Genomic DNA, 17,795 nt, shown 5'->3' on the forward strand with positions numbered 1-17,795 from the left:
ATTTCACAGACTTTCTGTGCTGGTGTTTAACATAGTCAAGTGCTTGAGGTTATGTAAAATAAACAATCTTGATATCTTATTGCAAATGTTTGCAATTTGTGATGTAAACTGATTTGTGAAGAAAAAAAAAACAGGATCCTATGTCGTTAAAGCCAAAAAGGCATTTTTCAGAAATCAAAATAGTTCTGAAACTTGAGCATTGCGATATACTAAAGTATTACCATCTGAGTTATAAATCTGGGGGGAAACTCAGAAGAGATGTATATCAGTTAAGCTACAACCAAAGGCTTCCTATCTTAGAGGATTTCTTGTACGTATCATAGGGAACTTAATACTAATGATGTCTCGAATAATCTCTTTTAATGCAGTTTCCCCAGCTCCCCGTCGAGGATTTTGTAGTTCAGGGAGGCCTTGCACGTCCAGAAAGATTGAGTGGGTAGGAATGGGAATCCCTCATTATTTAGGATTGTTGAGTTTTCGACCAAAACAACACGCAGGTTAGACTTTCATTAAATTTAAAGTGAAGGTTTTCTCGGACATACGTCTCAGGATGGCTTGGTGAACTCAGGGTTTGAACTTCTTTTTTGCACAACTGTCCCCGGCGCTCTTGGAAAGGGAGCCAGGCGTGATCTTGTGCAGGAGGCCAAGGCCCCGAAGGGTGGGAGAGGGTGGCTTAAGCGGTCGGGGAACCTTAGGGCAGAGCGGACGCTGCAGGAGGCACGGGCGGCGCCGGGAGCGTCCCTGGCGCGCTGGGCCCACGCGCCGAGTCCCGCTCGAGTAGTGCCGACTCGGCCCGGAAACTTGGACCTTTCTCGCCGGCCCCGGCTGCCTCCACTGGCCCCACTGCCTATGGCGCCCCCGCTGGGGTCGGGGCCGGGATGGACCTCCGCCGGGCTCCCCGCTGGGCCCATTCAGTCTTGTGCCCAGGGACATTCCCCACGGACCTAGGCCGGTGGCGCGCCCCTGTCCAGATGCCGGGCGCCTCTGCCCGCTGCCCCTGGACGCACGGGCTCCTTTGACCTTCGGCTTCCCAGGAACTCAGCCTCTGGGGACAGGCTGGGCCCAGGACCAAAATGCCATCTCCCCTGGCCCAGGTTTCCCTCCTGTGACCTCCGACCTCCCCCAGGAACCCAGGGAAGTGTCGGAGCCCGAGGTGGGTTGGGTTAGGGGTTGGGGCCTGGAGCCTGCGGGGACTGACCACCGACGGGAGCTCCCGCTGCTGGACCCATCACGCCCCCAGGCAGATGTCTATTATAAACACTACAGAGACCAGCAAGACCTGAGCCTTGAGTACCGCCAAGTCCTGTTCAGTGTCTTTAAAAATTACAAGAAAGATGGAAACCTATCGCCCAACTCTAGACTGAGGAACAGCTTTGAACGCCAGCTCAGACCCAGAAAGGGCCGGAGTGGGGGCGAGGGGCACTGCTGGAGGGTGCGGAGCTTTGTCCGGGGGCTCTACAAGCCCGCCAGCCTGAGGTGGGGCCACGGGGGACCCTCAGGACACCCTCCGTCTTCGCGGGGACGGGAAGGTCCTGTCTCAGACCTGGCCAGGGCGGATCTTCACGGTCTCCACCCACTCCAAAACAAGCAGTACCTTTGGGCTTTCCTCGTGGTTTTCTCCCCCCACCCCCAAAGGAAAGGGCCAACAGGAGGGAGAGAGAGTCCTGCATATTCTTGAGGACAGCTAAGACTGGGCTTTTCCTAAACACGGTCCCGCTTCCCCCTTCTCCATGTAACCAACGAAGAAGCTCCTTCTGCCAAAGCGCTGAACTAGAGAAGAGGGGAATCCGCGCGCCACATGGCTCGCTCCCGCTCCGCGGGTCCTCGCTCGCTGTCCAGCCAGCGCCTGACCTGCTCAAGAGAGGGTCAGCGACCTGGGAGCGACTGTGGATCACGCCGTACCAACCCCAGAAAGATTCTGCACCAAGTGACCCCTCTTTCTGTCCTCCCAAAATGTCCACCAAAATAAAATTCAAGGGCGAAAGTATAGCGAAATGAAGAACTAGAATCCCTCTGGGGGAAAGAGGTTATTCTATCATATCCCACGTTATTTTACTTATTATCTGTTCCTTTATCGGTTTGGCATAATCGGATTCTATCCTAGGCGGATCAAAAGAGAGGGGTGAAAGATAAGCTCAGTGTTAGCGAGAGACACAGCCACAGTCACCCTTCTTAATACCCCTTGGAGAGGGTATAGCCAACTTTTCCAAGTTGGCATATTCAGAAATACGTAAGTGGGTAGGTAGATAGACAGACAGACATTAATCAAAAGGGAAGAGGGAAAGTATATCCCGGATATTTTAATAGTAACAGGAACAAAGATGACGCGAACCCCATCAAATGAAACAATACTATTTTCATTCAACTGATTGCAAAGTGTCTTCAATTAATAACTTGGCACTTATTTAAAAGGTTTAACAGAGGTGGAGCCAAAACATTTTGTACTGACAACACGTCATGAGATAACATCTTTTGTTTAAAATAACTTAATACACTAGAAAAAATATGGCAAATATAAATAATTTTGTTTTCATGGAGAACAAATAGTTACAAAGCTCGACCACATATTAAAGTTCAGTTAGAAGAGCTTTTCCTCTTTCTTGTAAACTAGAAGGATTAAAACAAAAAACTAAGGAGGCTGGCTAGTGAATTGGGATACAGATTGTTTAGTCCAGCAGTACCCCAGTTTAAATAGCTACTTGAAACAAACAACCAAAAAAAAAAAACAAAAACAAAAACAAAAAACGATTACTTGAAAGGATCACACCTATGTGAGATAAAATGCAAATGTTGAAAGTCAACCATCAGTTCACACATTATAGCCAAAATAAAACTTTGTTCGTGTATATCAACATACTTTATACAAACCTAGTGCCTGTATCTAGCTGGGTGTTGTTTGAGGTGAATTTGATGGGATAGAGAGGGGAAAATAAAGCACAGTCCTTTGATTGGACTTCAGGAAACCAGCAAGAGGGAATACAAGAAAAGGGGAGTGGCGTGAACTAACACTGGCTGAGTGCCCACTCCGTGTCCAGCACCAGGCCAGGCGCTGTCTCTCCATTATTTCTTCATTGGGTCATCTCCTTATCATTTTTCTTTCCCCATATTTTCTGCCTGCTTCTGTCTTCTTAGGACAGAGTGTACATGTTTTTCCTTTCTGACTTTTTTCTTTTGTTCCCCAGAATCAAAGACAGGGCAAAAAATATACGTGGATATACATCAATTTCCGCTTTTCGTATTTTCACACTGAATATGAAAATGGTGCACGTGATTAGAGGGGGCATGGGGGAGACATCATCAAAGGAATACAAGTAACATGCAAACCAGAATTTAGGGTCATCAGTCCGGACAGTTCTGCCATAATAATTTATCAGAGACATTGTCTGTGGCATTTTTTTGTATTATTTTTTTCTCCTCTTTTTCCACTGTCTTCCATCCTCTCTCGCTCTTCCATACAGGGTGGGTTTAAACTCAAAGCATCTGATTCAACGTAAAAGGAGGCCCGCCTCTCTTATCAAATGTCTCATATTAACGTGAACTTCGCAGAAAAATGTCAGTTTCAAAACCTGTGAACTTCCCAGCTGCGCACCTTTTCCATCTTAGTTTTTTAAATAAGTATACCTCTTCCGTTTTGCCTTCTTAGCCCATTAAAAAAGACACCCATACATTTAAGTTGGTACACTCCCTCCCGCCTCCCATTCTCTCGAGATTCGTCCGGGTTATTTTTCTGTATTTTTAAATGTATAAAATACTTTAATTTTTAACTTTTTTTACTCCTTGGTGCTCTCTCCAATTTCAGCTTCTGTCAAATAGCAATAAGAAATATGTTCCCTTTCACCTTTTCTCTCTGGTTTGTCTTTTCTAGTTTTTAGATATATATATTTTTGCTCATTTTTATAGTTAACAAGCTTATTTCTATGCAGGAGTCCACCGTTGCAGCTTTCTGGCGAGCCACACTTGGCGGTCCCAGCATTTCCTTGTCCAGTCTCTTTCCAGATTTCCCCAAACTCGCTCCTACAGAACCGAATTCTAGGGTCTTGGGTAGAAGAACCAGCAAAACCAGCAGAAGCCACTGAGCTGGTGCGCCTCGGGGGATCCCGGGTCCCGCGTGGAGTCCGGCTCTCCCGGTCCGGGGTGCGCAGGGGACAGGAGGCGGAAAGAGAGCCCAGGGCGGGCTCTGGAGGTCCGGAGAGGGGACAGAGAAGCAGCGGGCGCGGAGGGCAGGCTGGGCGCTGCGGGGGAGGCGCGACATGAGCGTTGGCGTCGGCGTCACAGACCCAGGGCGGCCGCGTGCTTTTTGGCTTTTAGTCTGAGATCGGCGATGCTGGAGTTCTTGCTGGTGGTCTTAGCAGCGGCGGCAGCCGCCACCACCGAGGCGGCGGAGGCAGAGTCCGCGGCCAACGTGGCCAGCGGCAGTCCGAAGGGCGGCGCTGGGAACATCATGTACGGCGCGTGCGCGGCCAGGTGTGGGTGCAGGTGGTGGTGCGCGTGCGCTACAGCGCTGTCCAGCTGCAGCTGCGCCTGAACCTGAAAGGACAAGGGCGTCACGTTGCAATGACTATCCTAGGGTGACAACAGAATAGAAACAGAGCATTAACGGCGTCCAGCTTGGCTCCGGGGAATATTGGATTGGGTAGGGGACGGGGAGGGGACGTTTGGCTGCATAACTAGTTCCGAGAGTGACTTTCTCAGCCTGTTACTTAATCTGCAGTGTCACACAGATATTCCAGTACCTGGGCTGATTTCCCTATAACCCCAGGACCCCTGTCTGCATCATGAGGCTCTCCCTCGAGAGCTGGGCTGAAATGTTATATTGGAAAGACCGGGGGTAAAGGCCATTACCTCATCCCCTGCTGCTGCAGCCACTTCTTACCCCATTTCTAAAACATCCCAGTACCGAGAGAACTACAAAACTTTTTTATGTCACTTAGGAAAGTTATCTCATCTTCACCACAACTGGCACAACTGTGCGTCAATACTTCTAAACTTCATAGCCACTGGATTACCTGGGAATCTTGTTAAAATGCAGATTCTGATTCATAAGGTCTAGGCTGGGGTCTGAGATTCTGAATTTCTAACAATTGCACAGGTGGGACTGCTGCTGGCTGGAGGATACTTTCTGAGTATAAAGAGTCTTCTTTTAAGGTCCCTCATCCCTCTTTCTTCAGTCATCTCTTATTTCAAAAGCCCAGCATCAGGATATCAGAGTCAATGGCAGTGAGAAAGCTAAGATCTCCCTAACATTAACTCTCAATACAAGGGAAGACCAGGCTCTCCCCAGTTCAGGGTGCTAGCCTCTGAGAGCTAATCCATGACATCATAGTCATGCCAAGTAGGGGTCCTGCCTGGCTGAGGATAGGGTAGGTCAGTTGCTGGTGAGGAAAGCCCCCAGGTTTGGAGAGCAGAGAGTTTAGAGTACTGGAATTTCCTAGGAGTTAATCATTGCTGGAGGCTGTCCTTTTAAAATGTTCTCTTAGAGGTATCTTTATGGCTAAGAAAGGGATTGCAGAGCAGAGTGGTTTTAAGAAGATCAAAAATTCCCTATCTACTTGAGATAAAGCTTTGTTTTCAGAGACAGCTTAAAAAAAAAAAAGCCTGAGTTGAGGGAACTTGTATTTATTTTTCTTCTGTCAGAGATATTTAATGTTAGTAAAAGGTAAAAAAATATGTAGACAGCTGTCTTAAAAGTACCTTAGGACTAACCTCTGTATTGGATTTGACAAAATCTTAATCAAAAGGCTTTTTCTCCCTTGCCCCATGTGCAATCTTTAACTCATTTTTAAAGAAGCAGTTATTGCCCTCAGCGCTCTGGGGGTTCCCATGAGGACAGAAGGGACTAAGCATTCAGGCCCTTGACATCATATAAGTTTTTGAAGGGGAGTGGGTCCACTATATCATCTCAAAATTGATTCTCCAACTGCACAGACACCAATATCTGGACTCAGTGACAAGTAATCTTCAACAGTTCAAGCAAACATGTTTTTATATTTAAAAACAACTGGAATCTAGGCTGTACTTGCCTGCTGAAATGGCATCCTTAAAGCACCTACATTGACATAGGGTGCAACTCTACAAGCTTCAAACTGGCTGGCGGCTCCTATGAGGACACCTGTTAAAAATAAGGAAACAGAACACCACAGTTTAAGACTAACATTTTTAACATTGTTTCCCAGGGTTCCAAATGGTACAAGATAGAACTAATTCCTTTGAAAATAGACTGTTATCTTTCTAAACTGCTGCCATAATTTACTTTAGACTGCCAGACTTTAATACTGTCAGTAACTCCTTTTGGAGAAGATTCTTAAATCAAGGATCACTGTCATCTTTGAGATTTTTTTTTTCTGTTGTTATATAACAATTTTCTCTACCTTTTTTTGACTTAATATATAAAATGTTCCTAATATGAGAAGCATACCTTTATGTAGCTGATTTTCTTGTTTTCTACATTTAGCTCTTCGATTTTGAAACCAAACCTACAAGTTGGAGAGGAAAAATATAAAACCTAGATGTTATGGCTCAAAAATATATTTTTTAAAATTACAAGAGTACAAAGAGAAAAGAATAGTGGTTTAGGCAAAAATTTGTAGATATAGCAAGCAATCCTTGAATTATAGAAAGCAGCCTCAATTTCGGAAGTTAAAAATGTAAATGAACTAGAAAAATAGAAAGATTTCATAAAGTTTTCAAGATAAATTGTTTCTTAATAGATTACCGTTAGTCCTAGTTTTATCTTTTCATGTAACAGAGTCCCAAAGGCCTAAAACTCTCCTTAGTACCTGATACCAACCTCAGAATGGATTTAGATGTTTGCCTAGTTAAGACCTGAGAAGAATATGATCATTAATAGTCTGTAATAGTAATTAGCTTCATCCTAAAGAAAAACCAAACACCAAAGCAAATAATGATGGGGGTGGGAGTGGGGGGGCAGTTGGAATTTTAAGGGTGGAGAAAGATAATTAGTGTCATAAAAGACTCACTACAAAGAAGTTTAGAGTTTAGAATTTCTCTGTTCTCCTGTGCAGCAGAGTGTAACACAGTAGCAGAATAATTGTGTGCTATTATCATGATAATCTAATTTGCTTCTATAGAAAAAGCTACTGCTTGCAGTTAGGATAGTAGGGAAACATCTAAAAAATAGCTCTAAAACTTGAATATATTAAGAAAATAAAGAACAACAATAAAGTTTACTTCTTTAAAAAAAAAGAACACTCCATAAAGGGAGTAGGACATGAGTCCAAGTACCTCCTAGATACTATCTTCTTCAGGATGTTATTTTATTAAAATAAACTTGCTGACTTTTACAGATAGTATGACAGGTTTTAAAAAATTAAAATAAAGCTTTCATATTCCAGTTCCAATAATACAGCATATTGATAGATTCACAAATTAGTTTTTTAAAGCGCATGAAAGTAAAATATTGCTTCAGAGCTTTTTACTGGTACGTTTTTGAAGTCAAGTGTCACAGTTAATGTAAATCTTCAAAAATTCCCCTGCTATTTAGAAGGGTGGATTTCATGCCAGGGTGGCATCCTTTGTGTAATTCACATGGCCTGAGGCTTCTTGCCTCTTTTTTCCCCTAGAAGAGTTGAAATTGAGATACTAATAATCATACTGTAATAATTATCATCATGTTTTTAAAGGGTTGCTGAGCCTCTAGAGATCTCAGTGCACACAGTAAAAAGCAAGAGAGGCTTAAAAAGGAAGGCTCTGCTGATGCTGTGATGTCCAAGACGGCCTATTATTACTTTTCCCCTACAACGTGACTGCTCTGGTTTTTTCCTGATCCTATTACAAGATTGGGGAAGCCCCATAAGAATTGTGCACAGTTCGCTACAGATGGTGGTCTCTGTGCCCAGAGACCCGAGGAGTATCTGTTACAGCGATACTTTGTAACAGCTGCAGATGTTCGGCCTAAAACTGCTCCATGTGTTCAAATAAATAATAGCCATCATTTTCTCCTATTTTATTTGAGCGGAAATACAATCTGAAACATTTAAATGTTTCCCACAAAGCTAGAAGGATATGTATGTATGCATATAATTTCCCCTTTTGCCTATTTTTGCTCTCACATTCACCACCACAATCAATAAAGAAAACCTGCTCCACTCCTAACTTAACAGGCACTTGCTTGTGGGTCAGGCTTTGGAAACACCAATATTAAGATTTGTGTGTTGTTTTAAAATTCAGTTTCTGCAGTTTCAGGCTGATTGCCTTGGTTAAGGGAACAAACAAAGAGTGCCCAAACTGCGTTTATTTCTCTGCTGTTTCACACATAGTTTGAAATCAACCGCTAACAGCAGACTGTAAATTTCTGCACTTAACAGTTGCTAATTTTCTTTATAGTCTGTACATCTATAAACCTAATTGGCATATCCGCTTGGCAAACGCATACCCCCCAGAGCAGACCTTGAATGAAACCCAACTCGGGCGAGCAAAATACTCCTTGTAACTTTTAAGGCACCCAGAGATAAAACGTTTTCTGTGGGGCTTTTTTTTTTTATGCCTTATAAAAGTAGGCCTATTAGGATTAAACCACATTAAAGCCAGAGCTAGGCGAGGGGGGTGTGGTTTATAGAAACTCTGGGAGCAAGACCGGCACAGCTTTCTTCTGCTGGGAACATATGTTGGGATGGGGAAGGGGAGGGCAGTTACAGGACTAAAATCTACTTTGGAAAATAAGACCTCTAGTAGGGATACCCCTTTCCTTCTCATCTTACCCCAGACACTTGAACCAGCACCCTCGGCCTGTGTCCCCAAGTCGCCTCTCCAACCCCAGGCATCAATCTCCTCCCCTGGCCCTCGACCTCGCAGCTGGGTACCTGAACTCGGGCCTCCGACAGCCCCAGCCGCTGGCTCAGCTCCTCCCGCATGAAGGCATCCGGGTAGTGGGTCTCGTCAAAAAGCCTCTCCAGCTCGTTGAGTTGTTCCAAGGTGAAATTAGTCCGACTTCGCCTCTGCTTGATTTTGGTCTGGCCTTCGTCCTCCATCCCTTTCGCATCCTCTTTGCGATCCTTCAGCTCCGGGGACACTGAAGGAAGCACCACCGACGGGCCACACGTGCGTCCACGCACACACCAACGCGCGCGCGCGCACACACCGACACACACACGGACAAAAACAGAACAGCGAATCCCGTTACCGGATTTGTCTCAAGTAAGGATAGAAAATCCTTCTTTCCCCCTCGAAATCTTGGTCCAAGTCCTCACACGGCCCAGAGGAAGACGATCCTGGACTCGCGCATAGGTCAAGTCTGGGTGGCCGCCGGGCGCAATCTGGACATTCACCCATCCGCCTCCTCCGCAACTGCGGCCTCGGCTCCCCGCCTCTCTATCTATCCCACGGCCCCTGCCCTCCCCAGCACACATTGAAAGCTTTCCATTCACCCTCTCTTGCGCTCACTGTCTCCCAGGCACTCACAGATATCAAAAGCGCCCCGCCGGGCCTCTCACAGAGCGCGATCTGGGCAGCAGGGTGCGGCAAGGCCACCCACAGGCCTCTCACATCGGCCATTCATGGAGGGCTGGCCTTTTCTCCGGCCAGCTCTCACCGCCACTGGCTTTCTGTCTCCCACAAACTTGCTGGTTTAATTTAGGAACAATTGGACGGAAAGGTAGCAGCGGGAGAAAGAGACTCGAGTGCTGTGTGGCGCAGGGAGCCGCATCCCCAGGCGCCCCGCGTGGCTCCGGAACCCCAGCCAAACCCTGACGACCGTCTGGTGGGCAGCCAGGTGGTCTCCATCCTCCCTGCCAGACCAGGGTCGCAGGAGCACAGGCGCCCACGCCATGTTGGCGGCAGAAAGGGTTAGCCACCCACGCCGGGCCGGAAGGCAGCGAGCAGAACACCAGCCTCCCGTGACCCGCGAAACCGACTGTTGCCTCCGACTCTCCTTCTCCCTGGTCCATGGAATCGCAGACCCGACCCTAAACGCTTAACCCACACAGATCAACAGGTTCAAGCGGAACATTCGCTATCCTCCGTTTCTATTGGTTGCCCAAAATCTTTTCATGCATCTACCGGCTCCGATGTTTAATAAAATATGCATTTTTCTGCTCTGGGTTTGCGCAAATCCGTTCCTACTTTCCTTTCCTGTTCTCTTTAAAAACCAGAGCTCTGCTAGAGCGAGTATACAAAGCAACCCTAGCTGTGTGCGTGTTGTGTACAGCCAAGGGGAAGAGATGGGGCAGCCACCATCAACGTAAGGCTCCCAGGGAACCTTTAATTCTATGCACCCAAGTCGGAGACACGGGTTTTTAAGGTGTCAAAGCTAAGTTTGGATAGTCGAGGCTGTTTACAGTTCTTCCCAGCGCAAGATCTAGATCAACATGGGTGTTAAAAATCTTTTTCTGGGAAGATCTGGTCTGCAGAGGAATTCATACTTGCCCAGAGCTCGGAAATTCACAATTTCAGGAACTGAGCGCGCCTGGGGTTCAGACCTCCACTTAGCTGTCAGGCGTACTGGCGAACCCAGGGCCTGAGCTGTGGGTTCATGCCAGGGAGACTGCGCTGAACTCCCTGACAGTTATTCCATCACTTTCCAAATTTAGGAGGACCTGGTGCTAGTCCTGGAAGGAAGAGTCGCTAGATCTCAGCCCAGCCAGGCATTCTAGCTACGGTGATCTTAAGTATTGCTGGCATTTCTAGTTCTCCGAGTTCGTTTGTGAACATTTGTCCTTTCTTGGGGAAGAAAGTGGATTACATTATAACAAACATCAGAGGTAAATTTAATAGAAATATATTTCCATAATACTTCAGATTGTATATGAAACCAGCACATTGTACCCCTTGATTGCACTAATGTACACAGCTATGATTTAACAATAAAAAAGAAATATATTTCCACTGATATTGTAGTGAAATTGAAATATGAAAACACAACCTTCAGATTCTGTCAAAGGGGTGATCTGGTTTTGTCTATTACTTGTCATCCACTCAGTCGATGCCCCTCAAAGTTTTGAGGCTTCAAAGAGAAACATGTCCAAATATCAAGTTGATTAATAGACTTAATATAATCTCTATTTCGTTCCCAAATTTCCACTTAATGGTCTAAACAGGAACAGACCGTGTTATAAACAACTTAATTGCTTGCTTAAATATGTGATTCTACGCATGCCACATATTTTCTTAATTGGAAAAATATGGCAGTACACCAGTTACTGCAGGCACCAAGTGACAAATTAATTTTATTGTTGAACTCCTTTGAATTGGTACAGGACACTCTACTATTTTGAAAAAGCCGTTTCCTAACTCTTTGCTGGCACCAAAAGATTTTTCCTCTAGAAGACCAGAGTACTTCCAAACAGTAAATATCGAAAAACAAACCACTGAAAAGAAATGTAACCACCTTGCCAGAGAGAAGCTCCCTAGGCTGGACCTTAGTTTGCCTTGGCTGCGTTTTGCCTTCATTCCTCAAAGAGAAAGGGAAGTTTTGGCCCGTGAGATCCAAAGATTCCGGGTCTTTGTGAAGTTGGCGGGGTCCTGATGGCCCCGCACCCGGGGGCGACCTGAGGGTGAAGCTTCTCTCTCACTGCCTGTCCCATTCTTTCTCAGGCCTAGGGAAACTCGCGCTGGATGCGACCCTTCATCGGCCGCCCGGTCCCGCGCCCCTCCCGCAGCCCGGCCGGTGAACTTCCCCGTCCGCCTGCCGGCCGTCCCGGGTGCCGGCCCACCCTACGGCTGGTGAAAAATGCATTTTGGTGGGATGGGAACACCCGGGAAGGGTGCGCACGGACCCCACAAGCTCTCACCCCCCCAACACTTGGACCCCACCCACGACCGTACACACCGCTGGACACCTACCCTCCACTATCTCTCTAGCTTCCAAAGCCGGGGTCTAGGGCCCTGTCCGCGTCCCGCCCTCCTCCCCGCTGGGCCTCAGGAAGGCGGGAAGGGGAACCGCGGCCGGGGGTCAGGCCGTTACCCTCCGTGAGCCGCGGGCTGCCCGGCTCCCGGCTTCTCTCGGCAGCGCCCATGTCCAGCTCCCGGACGGGAGAGCGCCCTCCTCCAGCTCCTCCGCCCGCTCCTCCTCCGGCGCCTCCTCCGCCGCCCCCGCCTCCGCCTCCTCCGCCGCCGCCTCCGCCGGCCGCCCGGACTGCCGGGCTGCTGCGGTCGTCGCGGCCGGGCTCGGCGCAGCCGCTCGGCTCCTTGGCCCCGCGCAGCGGCCCGCTCTCCAGCACCTCCCGGTACGTGATCGCTTCCTTCTTCTCCTTCACTTTCTGGTCGAAAGACTTGGAGACGAACGCCGTAAGTTCTTCCATCGCCGCCGCCGGTCAGCCCCGCGCTCAACCTCTCCCAGCCGAGCCCCGCTCTTTTTTCCTTCTTCTTTTTTTACTGCTCCAGCCCCCCCAATAATAACACATCAATGGGGCAGGAGGTGGGGGAGGAGGGGAAGGAGGAGGAGGAAGAAGAAGAAGAAAAGGAGGAGAAGAAAGAAGAAAGAGGAGAAGTAGAAGGAGAAAAAAGAAGTAAGAAGAGGAGGAGGAGAAGGAGGAAGAGGAGGGGGGAGGTGGAAGAGGAGGAGAGGAGAGGAGAGGAGGGGCGGGAGCCGCCGGAGGGAAATGGGAGCTGATGCTTCCCCGCCGGAGCGCGCTTGTTCAATGTTAAGATCTTTGACAATTCTTCCTGCCGAGAGTTCAGATCTGATAGCGACGCTGCGCTTGAAGTCTCACTATTTATACTTCCCAAAGGCGGCCCCTTGTTCTGAGTAAATTACCTCCCCTCGCAACTCCTAGTGAGCCCCTTCGCGGGTAGCAGGGCGCCACTACCTGGGGGGGAGGAGGGATGAGAGAGGGGGCGAGAGAGAGAGAAAGAGAGAGATTTAGAAAGAGAGGTTGAGAGAGAGAGAGATTGAGATTGATTGAGGCTGGAGTCCCGGCGGGCCGAGGCTGGAGTGGGAGGGCAGCGCAGGGGACCCAGGGGGCGGGAGAGAAGGCCGGTCCTCGGCCGTGTGGGTTTTCAGATAGCCTCGGTCGCCTGTGCTCTTGGCCATTAATCCAGGATTGACAAGAATCCCTAATTAATTTAATTAGGCGTGGATTTTGCGTTGGTGTCACGACTTAGTTAAACACTGGGGAGCTCGATGGACTCCGCGGGGTGGGGCCAAAGGAAACCGACAAGTGCGCTGCTGCAGGAGTCAGTCGGGTATCCAGATGCTGCCTGCGACCCTACAGCTTCGCTGGCGTCCGGGAGCCGCGCAACCGCTGGTCCTCGCCCGGCACCCGCCGCACAGCAGTTGATAGGCCCCGCACCCCGCGCCCGCACCCAGATCTCGCATCCCCGCCCCTTCCCCCTGCATGCCCTGCTGTCTCCCCTCACCCCGGCCCTGGCTGTGGTTCCAGCGCCAGGCATCATCCCGGCTTCACATCCCAGTCCGGGGTCGGGCTCTCTGCAGCTTCGGCGACCCGCGCAGCTCCTTTTAGGCTGAGCGCGGGGCTTCAGCGAGCTTCTCGCCCAGTCGGTGTAATTCGCTCCAGCACTCGCTTCCTGGAGTTCAAGCCGACTCCGCTATGATCAGACCCCTAGAAGGGGCCAGTCGATTTAACACGTTTCCCGAGCAGCTGTTCCCTGACAAATCTCATTTTAAAGTGTTTCCTTAGCGCCTGATCCAGGGTAGCTCTACTTCGTTTCCTCTGTGAGGTCTCAGGACGCTCAACCTTCTTCCATAAAACTCCCTGAATCCGGACCCCTCCACGATGAACCACAGGAGCTCTTCTTTAGCACCCGGAGAAACATCCTAGTTGATTTCTTAATTTTGAAAAACAAGAGATTAACTCTCTTTAAGTTTGAAAAAAACAATGGAAGTTAAGTTCGTGTCTTATTTTTATTTATTGTGGACTGTTCAAAAGAGATGTTTATTGGGAGTAAAGGGTCTTTCTCTTTGTCTCTCTCTCTCTCACACACACACAATTTAAAATTCTATTTGTGGACTTTTCATCAAATGGCTTGTTATATGAAAAGAACACTTATCTTCCTAAGTCATTAGTCTGCAGAACCAGGCTTGCTGTGAGAAGTGTGGCTATGCAAATATATACTCGTTCAAGAATACTTACATATGGAAAGTTGTATTTACTTGAGTGTGTAAACAAATATACCTCTTCAAGTGTGGCTTTGGGGACATTTTTGAGTGCTCTGAATATTAACACAGGATTTCCGATGTTAAAGGTGACTTGTTCATTATCTTGGACCTAATACTCTCAGAAAAAATAAATTGCAGAACATTAATACGTATATCTTTCACCCATTGGTTAAGGTATCAAAACAAAGTTAGCAGCTATTTTGAGAAGTTCCATCAAAACAACCCGAAATACTTGTGAAAAGAGAACACAATTGTAACTTGATACATTAGTGGCTTCTAGAATATATGTAGATAGAAGCTGTATGTAACTTTATGTTACACTACACCTCAGATTAAAATATTCACGTTTGGTGAATTTAAGAATGAAAGTCATGCTTTCTAGAAGTGTTGCTTTGCCTTTTATTTTCTTGAATTCTAAAGTTGCTTTTCCTTCTTAAAACATTTTATTGTTTTTTGCTATATTTAGGAGAATTAAGATCTTTAAGTTTGCAATAGTGACAGGTTTTAGGTATTAATAAACTATACGAGTGCTAGCTTTTGCTTTATTACATCACAAAGTGATTCAAACATTCAAAGCTGTATGGAATTAGAAACAAACATGATTTCATTACCTGTAACCACTGGAAATTTTGATGTTATCAGAGAGAAATAATCATAAAACTTTATGAAAATTTGTTTTTAAGATTATTTAGCAGAATGAATAGATATGTTGCTCAAACAGCTCTCAAACTGAGGTGTTAAATACATATTCACAAGCAGCTCCAAAATAACCACTATTAGATATCTGATAAGGGATCAAGAGTCCCATCACCTATTTCCCTATTTCTTTGCCCTCTCAAGTAATTCAACTTATATTTATTCTAATGACCTTGAGGAAAAAAAATGACTATTTTAAAAGCAATCAGGGAAGTGTTTGACATAACTCTTGTATAATTCAAATCAATAAATTTCACCCATGATCTCAGTTTATTGGGTCATTGTATGTTCAGAAACGTAGTGTTGATGTCAGATGGAACTGTGAGAAATCTTTACTGTCTGAGCATGAATTCACACTTGGCTAAGTTTAATTGAAAAAATCCAAGGTTTTAAAATCATATACTAATAAATGCTCACAAAGTTCTAATGATGTTGTTTCAAAAAAGAGCAACTTTTTTTCCAGAAACAGGACATTTCAAAATATAGTTTTGGTCAAAAGCATGGAAAGTAAAGCTAAGCTGAGAACCTGAAGACAGAAAGGTAGGTTGCAATAAAATTCCGGATCCAGGGCTCCCCTAACTCTTCAACTGTTTAAAATAAACACGTAGTGTTGCAGTTAAGTTTTAAGATGGACTCTCAAAACAGTTATTTATGAGAAATATATTGCAGAGGTGATTTTTGCCATCTTAAGTGTCTATTCTAGCAGTCGTGAATGAGTTGGTTCTCAGTTACCCAAACCAACCCCAACAGTTTACTTACCTCTTTAGCTTTACTTACGTAAATAAGGAAAAAATAATTTTCATCCAAGGAGAAATAAGTAATCCACTATGAGTTACAGAGAATGCTTATCTCTTTAATTTCTATTGACTGAAATAAAAGAAAACTCTATAAATTTGATTTCTTTTTCAGAAGAAACCTATCTCTGCCTTGGGCAACTTTCTCCTATTCCTCCCCCCAACCAGTTACTTTAATCTGAGAAACTAATTTGTACCCAACCTGTGAGCGCCTTCACCTTCAGGGCAGAAGAAACACCGAGTTTTAATGCATTTTTGTAAATAAATCATTACAATTTAATCACACACGACTCTATACAGACACAACCCCATGATTTATTATTGTTGGGCGAGTTTCCCCCTCCTCCCGCGTGAGCTAACCAATTTTGCTATGTGTGGGTGTCTTAAACATGACTTCCTGCGATACAGATTTGTTTGCTGATTATATGTGACGATAATGATGATTACTAAGGGAAAAACATCCTCCAGTCCCACCTTTATTGCTTTTTGGGAACTAGAAAATCAAATTAAACAAGCACACATAACAAACGCCAAACAAAAAATTGGCGGCGTGACAATCTACTCCTCGGCATTCCTCTCGCCTGGCAGCCTCCATCGATGCACTCGATAGCTCGGCTGCCGCTGCCTGGCACTGAAACCAGGAAGGCGCTGATCTTAAACTGCAGCAAGTTCGGTGGACACTGGCGGCGCCCTGATCTGAAGAAACGTTTTCAGATTTTGGGTGCTTGCACGTCCTCGGGAGGTGTAAGCCCGAAGGTCCGGACCCAGGTGATGCCCGCGTCCAGGGCCCCGGGAGCTGCGCCCGTGGCTGCGGGGCTCCTAGGCCTTTCTCCGGCGTGAGGCGGCGTGGGGCCTGGCGTAGTCTGTGCCGAGGGATCGGCCAAGGGGTGGGCGGCGGCCCTGCTGCGTGCGGAGCTGCCTGGTGCGCATGCGCCCTGCATCTGCCTGGTCCGAACTCGGGGTCGAGGAGGGGGTTTGTAAGGGTTGTAGGGCGACCGCAGGCCTCAAGCTTGGTCCCCTGTCTGGAGGTGGTGGTGGGAGGGTTGGCCGATTCCTCACCCCGCCCCCAGCCCTTCGTCATTCATGGCTGTGTTTGGGTTTCTTGGCTGTCCGGCAATATAAGCCTGGCTTTCCTTCACTGGCCCTAGATAGGGTGGTGCAAGAGGGAGGCTGTATCCTGGAGCATTCTGTCCCGCTCAGCTCTGCTGTCTCTAGGTTAGATCTGCCTCCCCTTCTGACTCCGCTTTATTCTTCCCTTGCCTGTTCAAACAGGCTTGCTGAGAGGAGAGACAGTGCTGGGTGAAAAAGACGTTCTTGCCCTGAAATACAATCATAACTCGCCTTAAACATTCTGTACATTGCCTTGGCTTCAGGACTTGTGGCCATGTGACCAATAGTATATGGCTCTGTTTACCTTTGTGTGAGGTTGTAAGGCACCGTAACTCATGTTGCCTGCTTTTTAAGATAATCTTATGTATTTTTAAAAGCACAATGGAAACAATTTTTTTTTTTTTGGCATTTTCCGAATTAGCAGTAACCCAGTTGTGTTTCATTAACTGTGTAATAATAGGTAGTTAAATAAATTCAGCTGTCTTGTCACAGAAAGTATTCGAATTATCTTCTTTGAACTTAAATGTAAAAACTCTCTAAGTGGGGGAGATATGCTGAGTTTTCAGATTTAAGGATTGGGGCAGATGTGACATGTACTACCTTGTAGGGAAACTATTACTAGACATTCTTTGAGGGGCTCTCTAGTCTTAGGGTCTGTAAGTAAACACTTGCTTTGAGGTAAAGAACATTTCTTGCTAAGTGACAGCATTTTATTACCATATTGTATTCAACAGGAGAGCTAAAAATGCCTGAGACAGAAAAAAGACAAAGGCAGCTGACACCTTTCTGTTAATGGGCCCTTCAGACTCAGCCAGTCTCAGCACACAGAATTGTTTGTTACAAATTGGAAAACTTTTATAATAGGATTTTTATACTAGATCTATAGGTGTATTTTCTGCTTTCATTTTTCAAACCATTGGGGAGAAAGTCCTATGATTGAAATGTTTTTTGAAACAGATATTACCTTACAAATTTTTGGTAGTGGTGAGAGGAGTGTTTTGACAGAATTTTTATTCTCTTGAGTTTTGCTTTGTTATGTTCCAATTTTACTTTTGTTCTTTTATGGTGAGTCTTAGCATAGTTCTGTACTTGGATGTCTTGATATGTAAATAGTGTTCACCTTT

General features: G+C 46.4%; 2 protein-coding genes across 2 annotated transcripts in view; one reads left to right on the forward strand and one right to left on the reverse strand.

Moving 5' to 3' along the window:
• Positions 1-2,336: 2,336 nt before the first annotated feature.
• SHOX2 (short stature homeobox 2) lies at positions 2,337-12,389 on the reverse strand. The gene is made up of 5 exons (XM_053599922.1): positions 11,918-12,389; positions 8,820-9,028; positions 6,416-6,473; positions 6,021-6,109; positions 2,337-4,527 (listed from the first exon to the last, which is right to left on the reverse strand). The coding sequence occupies exons 1-5, from the start codon at positions 12,252-12,254 to the stop codon at positions 4,270-4,272; spliced, it is 951 nt and encodes a 316-aa protein (XP_053455897.1). The 5' UTR covers positions 12,255-12,389; the 3' UTR covers positions 2,337-4,269.
• Positions 4,322-17,795, forward strand: part of RSRC1 (arginine and serine rich coiled-coil 1) — a 427,036-nt gene continuing 413,562 nt past the window's right edge. The window contains exons 1-5 of the mRNA XM_053598852.1: positions 4,322-4,464; positions 8,723-8,931; positions 9,018-9,153; positions 11,548-11,676; positions 11,876-12,179. Of these exons, the coding sequence (XP_053454827.1) occupies positions 4,322-4,464; positions 8,723-8,931; positions 9,018-9,153; positions 11,548-11,676; positions 11,876-12,179 (921 nt within the window). The remainder of the gene's footprint in view (positions 4,465-8,722; positions 8,932-9,017; positions 9,154-11,547; positions 11,677-11,875; positions 12,180-17,795) is intronic.

The sequence above is a fragment of the Nycticebus coucang genome, chromosome 8 (genome assembly GCF_027406575.1).
Source record: "Nycticebus coucang isolate mNycCou1 chromosome 8, mNycCou1.pri, whole genome shotgun sequence".
NCBI lineage: Eukaryota > Metazoa > Chordata > Mammalia > Primates > Lorisidae > Nycticebus > Nycticebus coucang.

What these genes read in the sequence shown, in the direction of transcription:
- SHOX2 (XM_053599922.1), bottom strand. Translation starts at nt 12,254, where the DNA reads ATGGAAGAACTTACGGCGTTCGTCTCCAAGTCTTTCGACCAGAAAGTG. An exon ending in CAGCCCGCGGCTCACGGAGG is followed by an intron (nt 9,029 to 11,917) that starts GTAACGGCCTGA and finishes TGCTTCCTTCAG; the next exon opens with TGTCCCCGGAGCTGAAGGAT. An exon ending in TAAGGATGCCATTTCAGCAG is followed by an intron (nt 4,528 to 6,020) that starts GCAAGTACAGCC and finishes TTGTCCTTTCAG; the next exon opens with GTTCAGGCGCAGCTGCAGCT.